Source organism: Macrosteles quadrilineatus, unplaced genomic scaffold, assembly GCF_028750875.1.
Source record: "Macrosteles quadrilineatus isolate MER2022 unplaced genomic scaffold, UCM_ALF_1.0 Scaffold_2__2_contigs__length_208266976, whole genome shotgun sequence".
Lineage (NCBI taxonomy): Eukaryota > Metazoa > Arthropoda > Insecta > Hemiptera > Cicadellidae > Macrosteles > Macrosteles quadrilineatus.
The window spans coordinates 33905135-33923446 of NW_026542595.1; the positions used below are offsets into that span (position 1 = coordinate 33905135).

Consider the following 18312-nt stretch of genomic DNA (forward strand, 5'->3'; position numbering starts at 1 on the left):
TTGGCTATATTCATTCTTGGTCAAATAAATACTCCAAGTGGGAGTAGAACGCACTTAAAATAGCCCAATTTACAAACACCCAAAGAATTACACTGAACACTTCTTAGATATATTATTATTTGAGTTTTATCTAAATCTAATTGATATAAGTTATAGTGTGCAGCAAGAAAAAATGTTTAACAATTTAGCTTGTCTAAAAAATATGTGCCCCATTGAATAAATCTTTATTAAAATAATTTACAATATAAATGTGTGCAGTATTTATTTGATTATAACTTACCTTTGTATTTATAAAATTCTCTACTCTTATCCAGTATTCAATGCATTACAAATAGTTTTTAAAGTGGTTAAAGCTGTGCTTAACGATTACAATACAATGTACAGGTTTAGTTGATGTATACTAAATCAGAGCATATTTTAAGGGATTTCCACTGAGCGACAGTGGGCCGGACTTACTGGGGTATTCCACCGCCCAGCAAAAAGGGGGGTCCGGGGTTTTTTTTTGCATAAATCAAAGTGAAAATGGCACATTTCTACTTATCTTTTAACACATTTTCTGATTATATTTGCCTGTAAGTAGTCCATATAAGTTAATCTCCCTTAATTACATATTCTAGAACTTTGTAACAGGCCAAGACTCCCTTTACAACCTCTTGGGCCAAAATCATAGCTCAATCAAGTTCAAGCATGTTAATCACTTGTTTACTTAACAAAAGCTGAGAATACTGTAAAAAATATTTTAAAAATTTTATTTTTAATTACTTTTTAAATTATACTTTAATACTTTACTTTTCAATGAAATGGCGACCATACAAAGTAGGTAATTTAAGCCAAGTATGAATGGAGCTTTTTAATACATTTAAAATGTGAATCATAACATTATAACATTTTTACTGTGAATTAATAAATGTATGCCGGCACCACCCATAGCCACTAAGGCTATGGGTTACAGTGGCTAACATGTTTTTTATGCCCTGTACTTAATTATACAATTATTACGATTCACTAGATACAAAAATTATACACTACTAAATGTGTTATGGTAATTGTTGACATTTAATGAAAAATGAATTAAAATTATGTTTAACGCAGTAAATATGCCTTCATAAGTGGATCTGCTAAAATTCACATTTGTTTATCATTTTAAAACTTAAAATGTGGGAAAGTTGTTTATACTATTGACAGTTTATAAAAGGATGTATAAAAAATGTCTTAAGCAATGTTGTGGCGCACTTTTATTGATTTTCAAAAAGTTGAATTTAAAAGGTTTGTTTACGGTGGACTCTACTGTAAAAAAACTATAATTTTCCTTATAGAATATAACCGATTCTAACAAAGCCATTGAAAATATCATTATGTCGGCCCAAAGCTGGAAATATGAGATTGTATTTGGCAATGTCAAGAAATTTAAAAAAAATTATAAATAGCTGTTTCCGGAAGGAGTAATGAGATATAACTACCGAATTGCGTATTTATTTTAATAATGACTTTATTACTATTTGTATATATACAAATAAATATGAACGAATTGTGTTTTAGGCATCTGAGAACATCAAAATGAAAAGTAAATCGGTCCTGGGACTATGTCTTTCCGTGCCACCTACAGAAATTTGCTAAACAATGTAAGAAGATTAGCTTCTTCTTTGTTTGAAAAATATACGCATTGTAAATCAAATACAAGCATTCAACCAAAAACAAAATCTTTCTATTAATATTGTACAAGCATTTTTTTTTAACCGAGCTAAAGATTAAAACAATCTCCCATAATCTCCCTTAACTCCGCAAAAACCGATTAGCTATTAATGATAGTGTCGCTCTGGCGATCAATTAATTTGGTGTAAACATGTTGCATTATTGTTCTCACTCTGCGACAGAATTAGTTGGGCAAACATCGCTTCATTGTGCACACTGGTGAAATGCCAGTTATTTTAGCTTGATTACATAAATAAAAATGCATAAGCAGCTGATCCTGTTAGTGGCTTAACTTGTTTTAGTTGATAAATGATTGTGACTCACTCAACTACACCTGATATTCATATTGTGTGAATTTACCTTTGAGTGGTTTTGTTATACAGAATGGTTGGGGCATATTTGGGTAGGCCTAAAGCAAATTCAAACAAAAATTATTTTAAATACCCTTGTCATGCTTTATAGGTTTAAAATAGTTGAAGACATATACAGCAGTTTAATTAAATGGTGTTTTTATTGTATTATTTAATTTGGGCTTAATTAAAATCATAGACCTAAAACTTTGTGCTGAAATGTTGTATACTATATAGATTGAATTGAATTTAATGAAAAAATCTGGTTAACAATAAAGACAAACTAGTTAACACCATTATTTTAAAACACAACATTAAAAAACATGATCTAACTTTTACTGTGGTGGCATTTTTTACTAGTATTTTTCTACAAATTTCACCAAGGCCATAATGCTGATGCCACATATGAACTTGTACAGTAGAGTCCCGCAAACTCGGCACTCGATAACCCGGTAGTCTGGATAACTCGGCCATCATCTGGCTCAGAAAATTAGTGATTTTTTGAGTCCGAGTTAAACATGGGCTCAAGTCAAATCATTCAAAACTCGTACCAAGGATTTATTGTACGATATCTGATGACTTAATACTGACTTGTAATATAAATATAAATAAATAAGGCAGCTAAAATGATTAAAAAATGTATTGTCCTTATTTTTAACCCTAGTTCCCGATAACCCAGCATTTCACAAACTCGGCACCCTTCCAGTCCACATTACGCTGAGTTTGCGGGACTCTACTGTATAGGTGTAAGAAGGTGCGAGTGGTACCCCATTGTCATTTGTTGGGAGATTTAACTTCCCCCTAAGTAATCTGTACCCTACTCTCAATGGTATTTTTATGTGTCAAAGCATCAAAATCCACAAAATTTTAGAGGTTCCCATTAAAATGCTTTAATGTCCAGGATCAAACCCGCTCTTTTCAGTGCATACAAATTAGATAGTAGTAAATGTATTAATTACCCCCGCTACAGCAAAACTGCCGACTAAGCGAATTTCCATTTGCCTGAAGAGATTTTCAATTATATCTATTAAACTAACATTTAGGTTTAACGAGTACCTAGGTTTGCTGCTACAGGGAAACTAACAAAGTGTGTTTTTTTGTAAAATAAATTATAGCTTAGTATAAGGGTAAATAAATTTTCCAAGTTTGATCAAATATTGTAATATGTTGTAGTTTGCTTGTTTATGGATAATGGATATATTTTGATGGTGCGATACTATGGGCTCCCGACGACACAGCTATCAACATTTCAATAAAATACCCTTGCCGCAGCAAACCTGCAAACTAAGCGATTTTCTTTTTGTCTGAATTGATTTTCAATTAAATCTATTTAAATAACATTAGATTTAACGAGTACCTAGGTTTGCTGCTACAAGGAAACTAATAAAGTGTATTTTTTGGTAAAGTAATAATAGCTTAGTACTGTATCAAATAAATAAATTTGCCAAGTTTGATCAAAATATATCCATAAACAAGCAAACTACAACATATTACAATATTCTCCTTAAAAATAACATGGAAATAAAACTATAAATGTAGGTGGCACGGTAAGATCTAGGCCCAGGACCGATTTACTTTTTCATTTTGATGTCCCCAGAGGCCAAAAACACCATTCGTTTAAATTTATATATAAAATCTTACCGTGCCACCTATTTAAGGTACAGTTTAAGGTAATAGGTAGCTACTTCCCTAAAGGGAAATTCGCTGAAATAGACATGAACTATGACAAAGAGATTTGTTCTCGCTCTATTTGCTTAGCTAAGCATCGAGGATCTGCACAAGATACATGTTGTATAAGGTAATAAACATTTAAAGCTAATTATGACTATTTAAAACTACTTACATTCAAGGGAGTCTCTTCCACTAGACTGTCTGCAACCACTTGACACAACAGCTTCATTTTAATTGAGCTCTAAAATAAATATATGTTTATAAGGGCCATGTCATACGAGCGCTTTTGCCGTCGCGCTGATGCCGTCGCTCCAACCCGGCAATGGGGTTCTTATGGAGCATGTCATACGGACGCTAATGCCGTCGGCGAGTCCGCGTTAGCCGGACGCTGAGCGCTGCCAACGCGGACGGTCGCGTTAGCGACGCGGCGCACGTAACGCGGGACCCTGTCATACGAGCGCTAGCGCCAGCGGGACGCATTTGCCGCGTGAGCACGAGCACTGTCAGAACAACTGGGACATCTTTGGAGTGATCATTACGATAATTGATACGATGTTTAATACGGAAAAATGTCTTTATTTAGTTGAAAAACTGCCACCTCGGTACGATGTAAAGTCGAGTGATTACAGCATCAGGCAACTGAAGGCACAGTGCTGGAACGAAGTTGGGGAGGCCATGCACGAAAAATGGAATCAGATGACAGCTGTTGAAAAAGAGTTTTTCACCACACTATGATGTTTTTGGCTGTATTATATACGTTAATCGGTGGCTGAAAGTTACGTTTTGCTGACCATGCCAGCTGTCATCGTAATATGGGGACCGAGCATGTTTTTACAGCCCGGAACCGCAAAATCAGCTGTCCGCTTACTTACTTAAAACATTAATGCATTTTAAATACTCAATCAAAATCCATAGCATTGCAATAGAATTGTGTTATTGTCACCGTTGCCTAGCAACTATTTATTTTTATTTTTGCTGATTCCTCAAATTATTTCTTCACATAGCCATAAAGTTGTAGTGTTGTTGACTATCAGTGTGCATTATTGTTGTGGTGAATATAGTGGTAATAGGGTATAGTGTGGTGAAAAATAGCGTTCGTACCACGGACCGAAATGGTTTTCCAGCTACTATCTCAAGCCGGCAAAACCTCATTTTCGGCCCTAGGTACGAAATATACTATTTCTTGTTTTATATTTAAATAAAAATAATGCTGTTCCTTTGATTTCTGTCATAAACTCTAAATATTGTTTTTGTGTATTTTTTTTAAATAATTTGATGAAGCGAAGCATATAATGACAATAATACTCTTCATATGTATCTAAAATGTGCAAAAAGCTGATACAACCTAACTGGATGGTGTCCATCTTGGTAAAACATAATTGCCGTGACGGCAAATGCGCCCGGAAGACGCTACGTATGACAGGCACCTGGCGTTGGCGGGACGGCATCAACGCGACGCATTTGCCGTCACGTATGACATGTACTTTTTCCGGCGCTATCTCGACGGCATCTGCGCGACGGCAATAGCGCTCGTATGACATGGCCCTAAGAAATTGATAAATATTTATCACTCAGGATATAAATGATAAAAGCAGAAATGTGTGTACTTTACACTGATATAGAGATTTCCCACGATGAAACAATTCTGCATAACCCCTTGTGCAGTCTCAGTATAAAAAATATAAAAATTTTTCTAACACCATGCTAGAAGCTTGTAGGGAAGCTTTTGAACACTCTTATTGCAAAACAAAAATTTGATGATGGTCTTGTTACGGTTAGAAGCTATAAAAAGTTATGAAATTGTTAAAATAGTATTGGATGAAACAAATAAATCTGCTAAAAAGTGATAAAATTATATCCACAAGCAAGCAAACTACAATAGTTTTCTTTTTCTCCATTAAAAATTTATTAATTTTCTCCCTAATCTTTAATTGTACAACAACACTTCAATACACAAAATAGTTTTTTAAGCTCTCATGATGGTCATAATAAAAATTGGGCATTTCCATGATTTAAGGGTAAAAACTTAATTTTTTTTTTTTTATTTCAAAACCCCACATTACCCCATTCCCATGGTCCAGTCATGCCGGCTCGCGAACTTATTCAAGTTGATCCTGCCCTACACATTCAAGCCAAATTTAATTAAAATCAAACAAAAATTACTCAAGTTATCGCGTTGACAGACACATACATGATACAACAATTAAGTCAGATTAAGATATTAAGACAATTAAGTCTGAAACCTATTTTTAAATTTTAGACCACAATTGGAAAAATACCAAAGTTTACAAGGGCTTACTGGTGATAGTAATGCACACATCTGCCCAATTACCGACGACCGGATAAGGGACGGTCCACAAGGAGTCAGACAAAATTCTTAAATAGCAGCATAGGTTGAGTTTGGTATCAAATTTAAGGGTCTCCGTTAGTAAAATACAATGCCACAAACCAGAACTCAAACGGACAATGGAGTAAAAAATTACAGCTGTTCAAATATTCCTTGAATTTGCAATGCTTATTATACTGTGAGTGAGATTAAAGAAATATTTGAACGTCTGCCATTTTTGACTTGGTCCTCAGTCTAGATTTTACTGTGCCACCTACGGTAATAGCTTCTTCCCTATAGGGAAATTCGTTAAAAAGATTTTATTAATTAAGATTTTGTTAAAGATGAAATACTTTCTACATGTAAATGATAGTCAATTGAGAGCTAAACAACCTAAATTACTACAAATAAAAATATTCCAAATTTATTAAGTTATCAGAGTATTACTTAAATTTAAATTTTGAGAGTAAGGTAATTAATTTTTATACACATTTGCAATCATAACATAATGCTTGGGTGCAAGATGGGACACAGTGGGACATAAACCCATTAAAATCCCTAAGCGACACAAGGAACCAGACCAGACTAGTTTTTGGATGACTGAACCTTATGTCTTAAATTTTTAAATTAAACACAGAACTCATTTTTAAGCCTTTACAAGTCATTTAATCCCCTTGAAAATATTAAAAATAAAATATTATATAAATACTGGCCCACTAAAATCAGCATGACTCTGGAAAGCACTATATTCTGCTCAAAAAATCAAGTTGATTAAGGTAAAAAATAAAAAAATAATAACAAATAAAAAATATATAAACGTGGTGAACAACTTGTGAATTTTCAGGTGTAAGGGAACTTAGTTAAGAGCTAATTAAGAGAAGGTAGTTTTAAGGCATAGATTAAACTTGAAAAACTCTATAGAAAAGCAACCGATGCCGATTAAATTCAGATTATTATATATAATCTATGATTAAATCAAAGGACATACCATTCTTGCAAGTGTATTTATCTGGACAAGAATCCAATCCGGGCAGTCGCCATCACCACAGAACCGGAACCTCTATAAATGTAAAATTACATTTGATTAGAGATGGTAAAATAAATGTGTAATTTATAGATGTATACTTGTATAGATGTATGTCTTGATTGTACACAATCTTTACCAATGTATTGATAAATTCATTTAGTGAGAATGTTGTTGTTTCATTTATTTTATTTTTATTTATTTTGCAAGAGGCAAGAACTGTAAAATTATTTTATTTTTAAGATACCCGGTACCTTTATGCTAAAATAAAAGTTAAGACATTTTAGCGTTATAATAACTTACCATCTTATGAGTCCTGCTACTCGAAATTAAACCTGAAAAAAGAGTTTGGAATATATATAGAACAAATATATTGCTATAATTACTGACAGTTTTAGGATTTTTCTTATTAATATTTCATCACCAAATATAATTTATATCCAGCTACATTCAATCATTCATAAGATTATAAAGGAGCAATTTCCTTCTAATTACTAAAGTTCATAACAATCAACTATGTAATTAAACAGCTCAAGTTATTGTCCCTTATGAAACTTTTTAAACTTCATCGCTACAAAAAATACACCTAATTTTTCATTAGTGTATCCTTTGAAAATATAATTGAATTACTGGAGGATGGATAAGATCATCTGGGATGCAAGATCATTTTAATATCTTACTATATTATTTAACTCTTTACTTATTGGACAGTTTATTTTAATTTTGTGAACCGAGGTTTTCTAGGTAGGCTATTGTTTAATATCTCTGAAGCATTTTTATATTTTTTTTTTATTTTATGGCCAATATAGATGGTTATAACAACGTGTTAACGTGTATATTCTGGGTGTTACAATAGTAATTTGTTTTTTAGTTTCTTTATTTTTCTTTTTTTTTTAAATCCACTTTCACGATTTTTATTGTAAATTTGTACCATTTAAAAATTTGGCAAGCTAAACAAAATACTTGGGAAGTTTTGGGTAAGTTTTAAAGGAGTGCCCAACATAAAATCAAGATTCAAAAATATCTTTACCTATGACTGTTTTTTAAACCAGCAGTTTTAGTTCAGTTCTTAGAATTGAAATGTTAACTTGACAGCATTGTTTGACTTAACAACACAAGTAAGGACCAAGGAGGTTCAAGGATTAAGAGAATTGTAATGCTTCGAACTTCAACTAATCAGCTGTTAAGACCAATTTAATTGTTAATGAGTGGTGCGATTAGTGGTTGGTACAATGAGTCATTGCATCACTGTCAGGGGCAATGAGAGGCAATGATAAACAAAAACATAACCTCTCTTGGAAGTTATGAGTATAGTGATTGTTAGTACTTAAAATAAAGTAAAATAAAGGTCTTAGGTAAAGTAGTGTACGCAACTAGCGTAATAGTCTTAACGACACTCTTAGAAGTATTTAAGGCACTCGCCAAGGCTCGTACCTTAAAATTTCCAAATACACGCACACAGACATAAACCACTTTGAAAACCACATTTTTTGTTTTAGGAGGGAGCAAAAACGGATATTTCCTCCCAAAACTCAAACTCGAACATAAAAAAAAAACACTTTCCCCATATACTATTTATAGGGTATAAAGTAAAAATTAACCAGCTTCAGTATTATATTTATGGAAACTTGAAATAAGCAAGAGAATCCATTTGAACGGTTGGTGGGCACTGGGCAGGGAGAAGTAGAGTCAACAATCAGGGAGTGTAACGAGATTTAATTCAACCTGGGACTCTCTGTCAGGAGTGATTTCCCTGAGTGCAGGAGGCAGGAGGGCGAGTGTAGGTATATAAGGGTTGTAAGTCGCTCTGTGGTCACTTGCTAGCCAGACATGTTAGCTCTACTGCTGCTGGACCTCATACTGGTGCTGGCCGTCTCATCACTACAGGTACACTCATCTCATCATAGATACAGAACTCATTGTGGATGCAGTCAGTACATCTCATAGACAGTTGCATTATATGCTTACTGAATGCTATATGTTTCAACAGTCTAGTCATTACAGATAAGTTCACTGAAGACAAAGAACATCTCATTGATAGATTTATAACTATAGGTACACTCACTGTGAATATCTCATTAACAGTCACATCATTGATTGTACAACAACTAGAAGTACACTAGTTACGATGGGTCTAATTGAAAATCACACCACATGTACCCTCATTGTAGATGAAGTTACCCATGTTTTATACGTTTGAATCATTTCGGTAATATCAACTCTATATAGGAAATTCATCATTGCATAGCAATGTAGTTATAATGACCCTGTGGCGCTTGATCATGAGCCATGAGTGAAAATATATTCTAGACTTGTTACACAGAGATGTCACAAGCATACTGGACTTAGATGTACAAAGGCATTCCAAAATTTAAATGGACTATTTGTAAAAGTGGTATACTCTTGATTACAATAAAAAGGTACGGTAACTTAAGAACTAACCTCTTTTAGTAAAATCGGTTTGATGTTGTAACATAACCGTAACCATTTAATTTGGCCATACAAACTGTAAATTAGCGAGTCATCAACCATCATCATAGGGTAAATGATGATGTTCCTTCTCCATTCTATGTTTCTTTTTTTAGTTTTATAGGCTAAATATATATACACTAAATATATATTAGGATCGACCGGCGGAAACAGGTAATTTAACCTTTTATTGATAGTTTTATACCCTAGTTATCTTCTGTTGGAAACATTTTATTTTCCTGCTATTTAAAGTTGTCTTCTTTTGAAAAAAAAATTGTATTCTTTAACTATTATAACTTAAGCAACTCCATTTAGTGCAGTAAAAATAAGAGAAAAATTCCATAAACCTAAAAAAAAATTAGCACAACCGGGGAATTTGGTACAGATGTTGGGTGTACCTTCCTTTTGAACATACTAAAAGTCCCCTAAAATTGAAGCTGTGCTACGGCCGCCATATTGGAAAATAGCAGCATATTTCTGTATTTTTCGCTATAGTGACTTTATTATTAGAGATACAGGTAAAAGCTAAATATACAAAATGTAGGTCATCTAAAAATACACATTTTTTGTATTTACCATCTTTCTCTAAACCCAACGGTTTTTGAGTTATTTGTTATTAAGTATAGATAGTTTTTTCTATTTATCAAAAATAGGTGAAACACATGGAAATTGTCCGTTACTTTCAAGGATTATGATAATTTATCCTATTTAGTTAAATAGTGTGATACTATAAAATCTTAAAATTTAAGCTTATTTTATGAGTAAAACAACTCTGCCACAGCAAACCTGCAGACTCAGCAAATTTCCTTTTGATTGGATGTTTTATTAATTGTATTTAAATAAAATCAGATTCAACAGGTACCTAGGTTTGCTGCTACAGGTAGGTAACATTATTATAGTGTGTTTTTTTTAGTAAAATATCAATAACTTAGTATAAAATAATTAATTTTCCAAGTTTGATCATAATAAATCTATAAACAAACAAACTGCAACAGTTAACTAATTCATAATAATAGCATGGTAGCTTAAGATTTACAATTTACAAATTTCAAGATACAAATTTTGGTTGTGTTTACTAAAAAGATGGCGATTATTCGTCACGATTCGAATACTAACCGAAGGGGTTTTCAAAAGGAGATGAAGCAAGTAATTTAGGTACTGTAATATTAACTCGTACCAAGTATCGGAAATATTGTATGGATTGAGGAAATCAACCATATTTTGTAAACTACGCAATAGTCATATTAATATTTTATACTCATTTGTACCCATTTAATAAATTAACATTTTAATATTTTGATGGCACTACCACTATCACTCTAATATCAACTAAGTGGGATGAATAATTGTCGTAAACCTTGAAAGTAACCGTCGATTGCGATGGGTTTCACCGATTTTTTATAAATAAAACTAACTATACCATGCTTAATTAGTCACCAACATGAACTAGACACGAAAAACACCCTTCCAAATTTACAATGAGATGTCAAGTATAGTTAGTTAGTGTAATGGTGCCATCAAAATACTAAAATGTTAACTATTAAATGGATAAAAAATAAGATAAAATATTAATATGACTATTGCGTACTTTACAAAATATGGTAGATTACCTTACTGCATACAATATTTTCGGTGCTTGGTACGAATTAATATTACTTAAATAACAGGCTCCATCTCCTTTTGAAAACCCATTTGGTTAATATTCTAATCGTGACGAATAACCGCCATCTTTTTAGTAAACACAACCAAAATTTTACATTCAAATTTGTTTATTGTAAATTTAAAACTCCCATGCTATTCTTATGAATTAGTTAACTGTTGCAGTTTGTTTGTTTACAGATTTATTATGATCAAACTTGGAAAATTAGTTATTTTATAGTAAGGTATTGATATTTAAAAAAAACACTATAATAACCTTCCTGTAGCAGCAAACCTAGGTACCTGTTGAACCTAATTTTATTTATATACATTTTTTAATAAAACATCCAATCAAATTGAAATTTGCTGAGTCTGCAGGTTTGCTGTGGCAGAGTTGTTTTACTCATAAAATAAGCTTAAATTTTAAGATTTTGTAGTATCACACTATTTAACTAAATAGGATAAATTATCATAATCCTTGAAAGTAACGGTCAATTTCCATGTGTTTCGCCTATTTTTGATAAATAGAAAAAACTAAATATACTTAATAACAAATAACTCAAAAACCGTTGGGTTTAGAGAAAGATGGTAAATACAAAAAATGTGTATTTTTAGATGACCTACATTTTGTATATTTAGCTTTTTCCTGTATCTCTAATAATAAAGTCACTATAGCGAAAAATACAGAAATATGCTGCCATTTTCCAATATGGCGGCCGTAGCACAGCTTCAATTTTAGGGGACTTTTAGTATGTTCAAAAGGAAGGTACACCCAACATCTGTACCAAATTCCCCGGTTGTGCTAATTTTTTTTGGGTCAAAACATATTTTTACTGTACTAATTCTACAACTAACCAAGACTAAAGTGTATACTATAATTTTCCCTAAGCTTAAATACAAATAAATCAAAACATTTAAGAAATATACTATGTTAAAGAAAACAAATAAATATAATTAAAGTATGGGGGAACGGTCAAAATAGCTTAAACATTTCAAGAAAGAAACAATTGGAATCATTCCAGGTGTATTGAAATCACACAGTAGAGAGTAGGGATGGTGGGGTGGTCCGCCTACACAGGCATGGGACTCCTTTAATGGGATAATTCCTGATAAATCTAAACCAGACAATTGGGAGAGGCAGGACACTGAAGAACAATGCCATCATCACTTGCCATTTACAATTATACCCTATATCAACTGGCTTCTATGAATTGCATTGATTTGAGGCGTTGTGGGAATTTAAAAGAATCATCGTGAACAACAAATTTACAGTTATGAATTAGTTTGGAACGGTAAAAAAATGTTCGTTCATATCTCTAATATTTATAACATGTAACATAGTAAAGAGAAAAAGTTTAATATTATACAGGGTGAACATAAAAGAAGTGAACAACTTTGAACATTAATTTATCGAAAACTACGGGTCTGACATCGCTGCGGTTGGTACCAGTGAGTCGGAAAACACCTTAAGTTTTGTCTCAAACAGCTGATTGCTGTCAACAATACAAACATGTGACAAAAGATGTTATTTATTGATTTGTTTAAAAATGGTCAATACGCTCTCAGAAAAGTCTTTTTGTGTGTTAGAATTAGAGAGAACTCAGTCTGCCACCCTTGTCCACTTGTGACTTTTTTTGTGGGGAATGTGAAAGACAAAGTTTTTGTTCCTCCTTTGCCATTGAACCTTATGGAGCTCCGAAATCGCATTACTACTGCAATACAAAGTGTCAATGAGACCATTCTTGGAAAAGTTTGGGCAGAATTTAGTTTTAGTATACATGTGTGTAAAATAAGCCGAGGATCCCATATTGAGCACTTGTAATATATGGGAAAAACTTGAGAATCTTAGCTTTCTAATGGTGTATTTCACTTTCTCCTAGGTAGTTTAACTTTCCTGTAATCTTTTATTAAAGTTGTTCACTTGTTTTGTGTTCACCCTGTACTTACAATTTTACATTTTACCATGGTACAGACATTTTACCATGGTATAAGACTAATTTTTACTTTGAGCTTAACTTAATAACATTAAGAATTATTTAATCAAACTCAATAAAACCTCAAATACGTACATGGACTGTATGTATGAATGTGTGAACTATATGCGAATGAATGTAAAACAGTAATGAATGTATACCTGCAGATTTAACTGGAGTTTGGGGAGCATCCTGGTTATAAATTATTACCTTTAAAATGCAAATTTTTCCTAATGAACCCAATGCTAGGAGAGGTTAGTAAGCGGTGAAGTAGCATAGATTAGGAAATACACGATGTGCTATATAAAACTATTTCTCTCAATTTAAACTTCATAGACATATTTTATTTTCTAAGCGATGTGACTAAAACATCATATTCCTGGAACTTTGTATTAAAGTGATATTTTAATCAGTAGGCAGCGGCTTGAGTCGTGAAGCGGGTCATTTAGCAGGCTATCAACACAATACATCACCTCACACCGTAGTTTAGACTAAGGGTTAACCTGCTGTGTTCAGTAAGGGCTGGATTAAGGCACTGTCTCCAACAATAGCCTAATGTTGTGTGAATAGCGACATCACCTGACGAGACGACCCTAAATACACGGCTAGTAGGCCTACTGTGTACGTATAGGTCGTGATGTAAACAGTTATGTTGTTTAGAATTAAATACACGTTGAAAATCCACTAAGTAAGAACTGCTTTTGTTTGAAAAAATATGTACTTGTTTCTATTTCAGAACGTTGATACTTTTAACAATTTTACAATCGGTCAAAAATATTAACCCATAAATATTGTGGATGATTTTTAAATAACAATGGTCGAGAAAAATATTTCATCGGCGTAAGTACAGTATGTCAATTAAACCCACATTTTTCCGAATTAATTGGGGATCCAAGTCGTCCAGATAAATGGAAATCAGTGTTGAATAAAATATTGGTATTCCAGAGCTGTCTGGGTAACCTTTGAATTAAATAGTATATTTCATCACTAGGGCGTAAAGTGACTTCACCGAGGTCGGAAAATGAGCGAGGGTTGAAAAGACACTTTTTGCCCGTGTGATGAACTAATTTTTTCGTCACCATTATTTGAACAAACTATATTACAAAACTAAAACAGTTTTAATTTAAAGATAACCTCTAAAATCTACTACTAATTTGTTTTAAATTTAATTTTGCTAATGGAAACAAAACAAGCAGCGGTTTAGTAAGTGATTCGACAGTTTCGTCTCTTACAATCGTGTTAGTGTACATTATATAATCGATATGTCGAACTATTTACAATAAGGCAAAAATAATGTTAATTGATTAAACAAGCGATACATACTTTCGATACATAGGATCGTTTACAACTGAGTTGAAAATAGCTAATTTTACTCCCTAGGGGCTTACAAATGCTACTTTAGACCCGCAACTCATGCATTAAAAACGGCTGTTTTTATGCAGTATGACGAAAAGTTTTTCGATGGTTCGAAACTGGACCTAGTTGTCCCTGTTCCCTGGGCTTTAAATAAATAATCCTGGCTGATCATAGTGAGTAAAAAAGCTACACAAAATAATTTCACTCAATTCTACACTCATACTTCTCAAATTAGGGTCAAAATCGCCCTTTACAGAAAAAAAACTTAAAATAAAAATAATGTCTTCTGAATTGTATGAACGGTAAACTACTGACACACTGAAGAATAACTTAGCTGTATGACATTTTACAAAATGCTGTCATATGGCTATCCGGATCAATAGAAGTCCGTGTAAATGGAGTCGGGATTAATGAGTTTATGTTTGTGATAGACGGAGCGGCAGACACGGAGTGACGTGCGGACCATGATGGACAAACTAGACCCCAACTTCTGGCCGACCCGGGGCCGCCGCAGCTCCACATCCTCGGAGGAGACGCCGCCGCCGTTCTGGGCCAACCGGGGACGAGCCATCGAGGAGCTGGAGACCATGTTGACCGGGGGCTCCGAGGAGGTGGCGCCACCGTTCTGGGCTCACCGGGGCCGCGAACTGCTGTGTCCCGACACGGGGACTCTCAGAGCGCCACTCACGGCCGAGGAGCCACGCTGGGTCATGTTCAACCGTCGCGACGCCGAGGATGGAGGCAACGAGGACGCCTTGTGGATCTCCCAGGGTCCACGGGGCTTCGACGGGCTCACGTCACGAGAACAGGAGTTCTGGGTGTCCAGGGGCAAGAAGCTGAGGAGCGAGAAGAAGGACTCTCTACGCTCGCTGTCCATGCCGCAGGAGGACTTCTACCCGGCGCGCGGCAAACGCAGCAGCGGACTCAACACTAAGTTCTCGTAAGAGTCCCAGGAAAACTTGTACAAATGATTTCGTGTTAAAATAAAGATATATTTATAATTCTTTAATTTTGGTCTTTATTTCACACCTCTTTGTATTATACTCAAACACAATTTGAGACATTTTCATCCTCGTAAAATAATTATGACAGTTTTATTTTGTGTTGTTTATTCCGAATAACGTTTACATAAATAGTAAAAGGATAAAATACATGGTACAGACTTGTGATTCTTCTGCTCTTAGAATAAACTACGCATTTCTTTTTTCACGCATAATCATAAAGTCGCACACAACATGAAGGAATAAACCATTATAACGATGGTCACGTCATGGATTAAACAACACACACACCTTGCCTAGCTTGATAATTGGTTCGAATAAAATCTTCGCATGGTGTAAAATATTAGTCTGTTACTTATAATTATTTCAGGATACATTTATTAATTATTTATATGTATTATATTTGACGACACTCAGCACCCGTCATGTGCACTTGTGTAGGCCTCTAGTTGTACGTTCATTGTTATTTAATGTTGTGTGTATTTTAAATTATGGTTTAAATTCTTCAAATTATGTGCTTCAAATTATGTGTCTACATCGAAACGCGTAGTCCATTCTTGGATTAGAATTACAAGACAGTATTAGGTATTTTAAACCTTTTGAATTAAATATGTACAGATGAAACAACCTGAAGAATCTTAAATTATCAATCACAGTACATAGATTGAATAAAAATGAATTTTGTTGTTGAACTATAATGAAACGGAAGTGATAATATACAATTTTGATTTTATTTATATCTGTTAACAAAATAAATGCAAAAAGATAAATCTCGCTGGATAGCATTAAACTCGGACGACGATGTCGGGTTTGTTTTCGTCATTTTTGTGTTTCCAAGTTACAGTGACGCCATAATATTTCAGCAGTAGTCTTAAAACACCTGCCTTTACTTTTACCTGGTTCTCTGTTTTTTTAAGGACAATGAAATTTTTCACGACTACACGACTTTAAACTTTGAGATTTGTGTAAACAGTACAGTCCCATTTCGCTTTTCAGAATCATAAAAACAAGTTGGTTGTCCGGTGGATTAACAATACGTAAGTAAATACATATTATACTAAATGCGTATTTTAACCGAAGTAGGGATTACTTTAAAAATACAAAAATATAAAAATACTAAATAATAAATACTAGTGTACATGTTGCTCGAATTCGAGCAATTGCAAAGTATTACAGGAGTTATATCAAAACGAATAACAGTCATATTTACAATGAGTTTAAAAGAGTCAACTCAAAAATTACCGGTGTGTAACTCAGACCATGTTTATCTTCGAAAAATCTAAAGTATTCCGGCCGGTTTTCTTCTTCTTATAATGCGTCGTAGTACGGGCTACACAGGTCATTGATAGAGGGCCAATTGAGAACGAAAAGTCGTTTTGGGGTAGTGTTAGGGCGCATTTGTAACCTAATAGTTGAGATTGTCCAGGGTCAGGTGCTGACTGTGATGAGTTAAGCCTATTACGCGCCACTGTTAGCTGTGGTCACTATCACGATTACGCCTCCTGTCTATGTTTCGTTGTCGTTGCGTCGGAGGCATTTAAAAGGAAAAAAACAACAAATAAACAAATTATAGCTACACAATACAACTATAAATGCACAAATTTAAGTTACAAACATGCTAACACGATCCGTCATAGCGACACAAAACAACTATAAATACACACATTTAAGATACAACCATACTAACACGAATCGTCTTGGGGGTTATGTTTACACAAACTCAAATAGTAAATAAATGTACTCAATGCGTTTCATTGAATTGAAAAATAAATAACAGCAATTAAATTATACAGCTGATCAAGATCAAAATGTAAACAATTATGTTCTTCATAAGAATAACATGGAAACTTTCAATGCCACTGGGGCAGAGCCCAAGGGACTTTTTCAAAAATGTAAGGCCAGTTTGCAAATCTACGCGACACGCTCTTTCCAATGAGACGTCAATGGATAAAATCGGTTAAGAAATGGCGGAGGAGTTCAACCGACAAAGTTTCATGTAGCGTATTAATTATATAGATAAAAATACAAAGCAGGCCAAATAAATTTGAATTGGTTTCAGTTTTGGTTTAAATATTGTAATCGAACTTAACCGTCGCATCAAATTAAAATACTTATTTTGATCAAGATTGCTTGTTTTCATACTAACGATTTCCATGGATGTTATGCTATGTACTATACAGTAAAATAAGCACGAGTAACTACGATGGTTTACAAAAAACTTGTTCAACATTCGTAATAGACAGATCTTCGGTGGAAAAAATATATTTATCCGCATGAGGAATGAACACGGAAAATACGTTAGCCTAGTCGTACTGCAGGTCAGTTAGTATGTGACGTGCGTTAGTTGTTGTACGACGTGTTTTAAACTAACTATAGGCCCTTAACTAATGTTGTGACGGACAAATCAATGTAGGCTAGTTTACAAATACTCCCACCGCAGGGGGGTTTTTATTTGTCTGATGGAATTTTGACTAAAATATTTCCTTAAACATTTTAGACTTATTATCTAAATAGCCTTAATGACATTAGGTTTATTGAGTACTTATGTTTGCTGCAACGGGAAAGGAAAACGTGTTTTTTTTGTAAAACGAAAATAGTACTGTAGAAATCAATTAACTAGTTGAATTTGATCAAAACATATCCATAAGCAAGCAAAATATACAGTTTACTTTCGTTCTGTGACAATAAGATGATAATTTTAAATGTACGGGTTTTTCCCTTACCACTCTATTGTCGGTCTTGAGCCGACATCGGCCGCTTCGTTATCGTATCACTTGTCGGCTTCCAGAAAAAAGGGGCACATTTTTTGCAA

At 33.8% G+C, this 18312-nt stretch overlaps 3 protein-coding genes across 5 annotated transcripts in view; 2 read left to right on the forward strand and 1 right to left on the reverse strand.

Annotated features, from left to right (window-relative positions):
• LOC128986957 (mitochondrial coenzyme A transporter SLC25A42) overlaps positions 1–1562 on the forward strand; it is a 36504-nt gene extending 34942 nt beyond the window's left edge. The window contains exon 9 of the mRNA XM_054407588.1: positions 1540–1562. Within this exon, the coding sequence (XP_054263563.1) occupies positions 1540–1547 (8 nt within the window). The 3' untranslated portion in view covers positions 1548–1562. The remainder of the gene's footprint in view (positions 1–1539) is intronic.
• Positions 1–18312, reverse strand: part of LOC128986958 (COMM domain-containing protein 4) — a 106585-nt gene that overhangs the window by 12175 nt on the left and 76098 nt on the right. For all 3 annotated transcript variants that reach the window (XM_054407591.1, XM_054407589.1, XM_054407590.1), the window contains exons 4-6: positions 7367–7398; positions 7028–7099; positions 3886–3954 (exon numbers count right to left, since the gene is read on the reverse strand). In XM_054407591.1, coding sequence (XP_054263566.1) covers positions 3886–3954; positions 7028–7099; positions 7367–7369 — 144 coding nt within the window. In that variant the 5' untranslated portion in view covers positions 7370–7398. The remainder of the gene's footprint in view (positions 1–3885; positions 3955–7027; positions 7100–7366; positions 7399–18312) is intronic.
• LOC128986960 (uncharacterized) lies at positions 8893–15508 on the forward strand. Its single transcript, XM_054407592.1, has 2 exons — positions 8893–8950; positions 14931–15508. Exons 1-2 carry the CDS (start codon positions 8894–8896, stop codon positions 15441–15443), a joined length of 570 nt encoding a protein of 189 aa, XP_054263567.1. The 5' UTR covers position 8893; the 3' UTR covers positions 15444–15508.

Coding starts and splice junctions, on each gene's coding strand:
- LOC128986960 (XM_054407592.1), top strand. CDS start 8,894: ATGTTAGCTCTACTGCTGCTGGACCTCATACTGGTGCTGGCCGTCTCA. Junction 8,951..14,930: donor TGGCCGTCTCATCACTACAG/GTACACTCATCT, acceptor TGTTTGTGATAG/ACGGAGCGGCAGACACGGAG.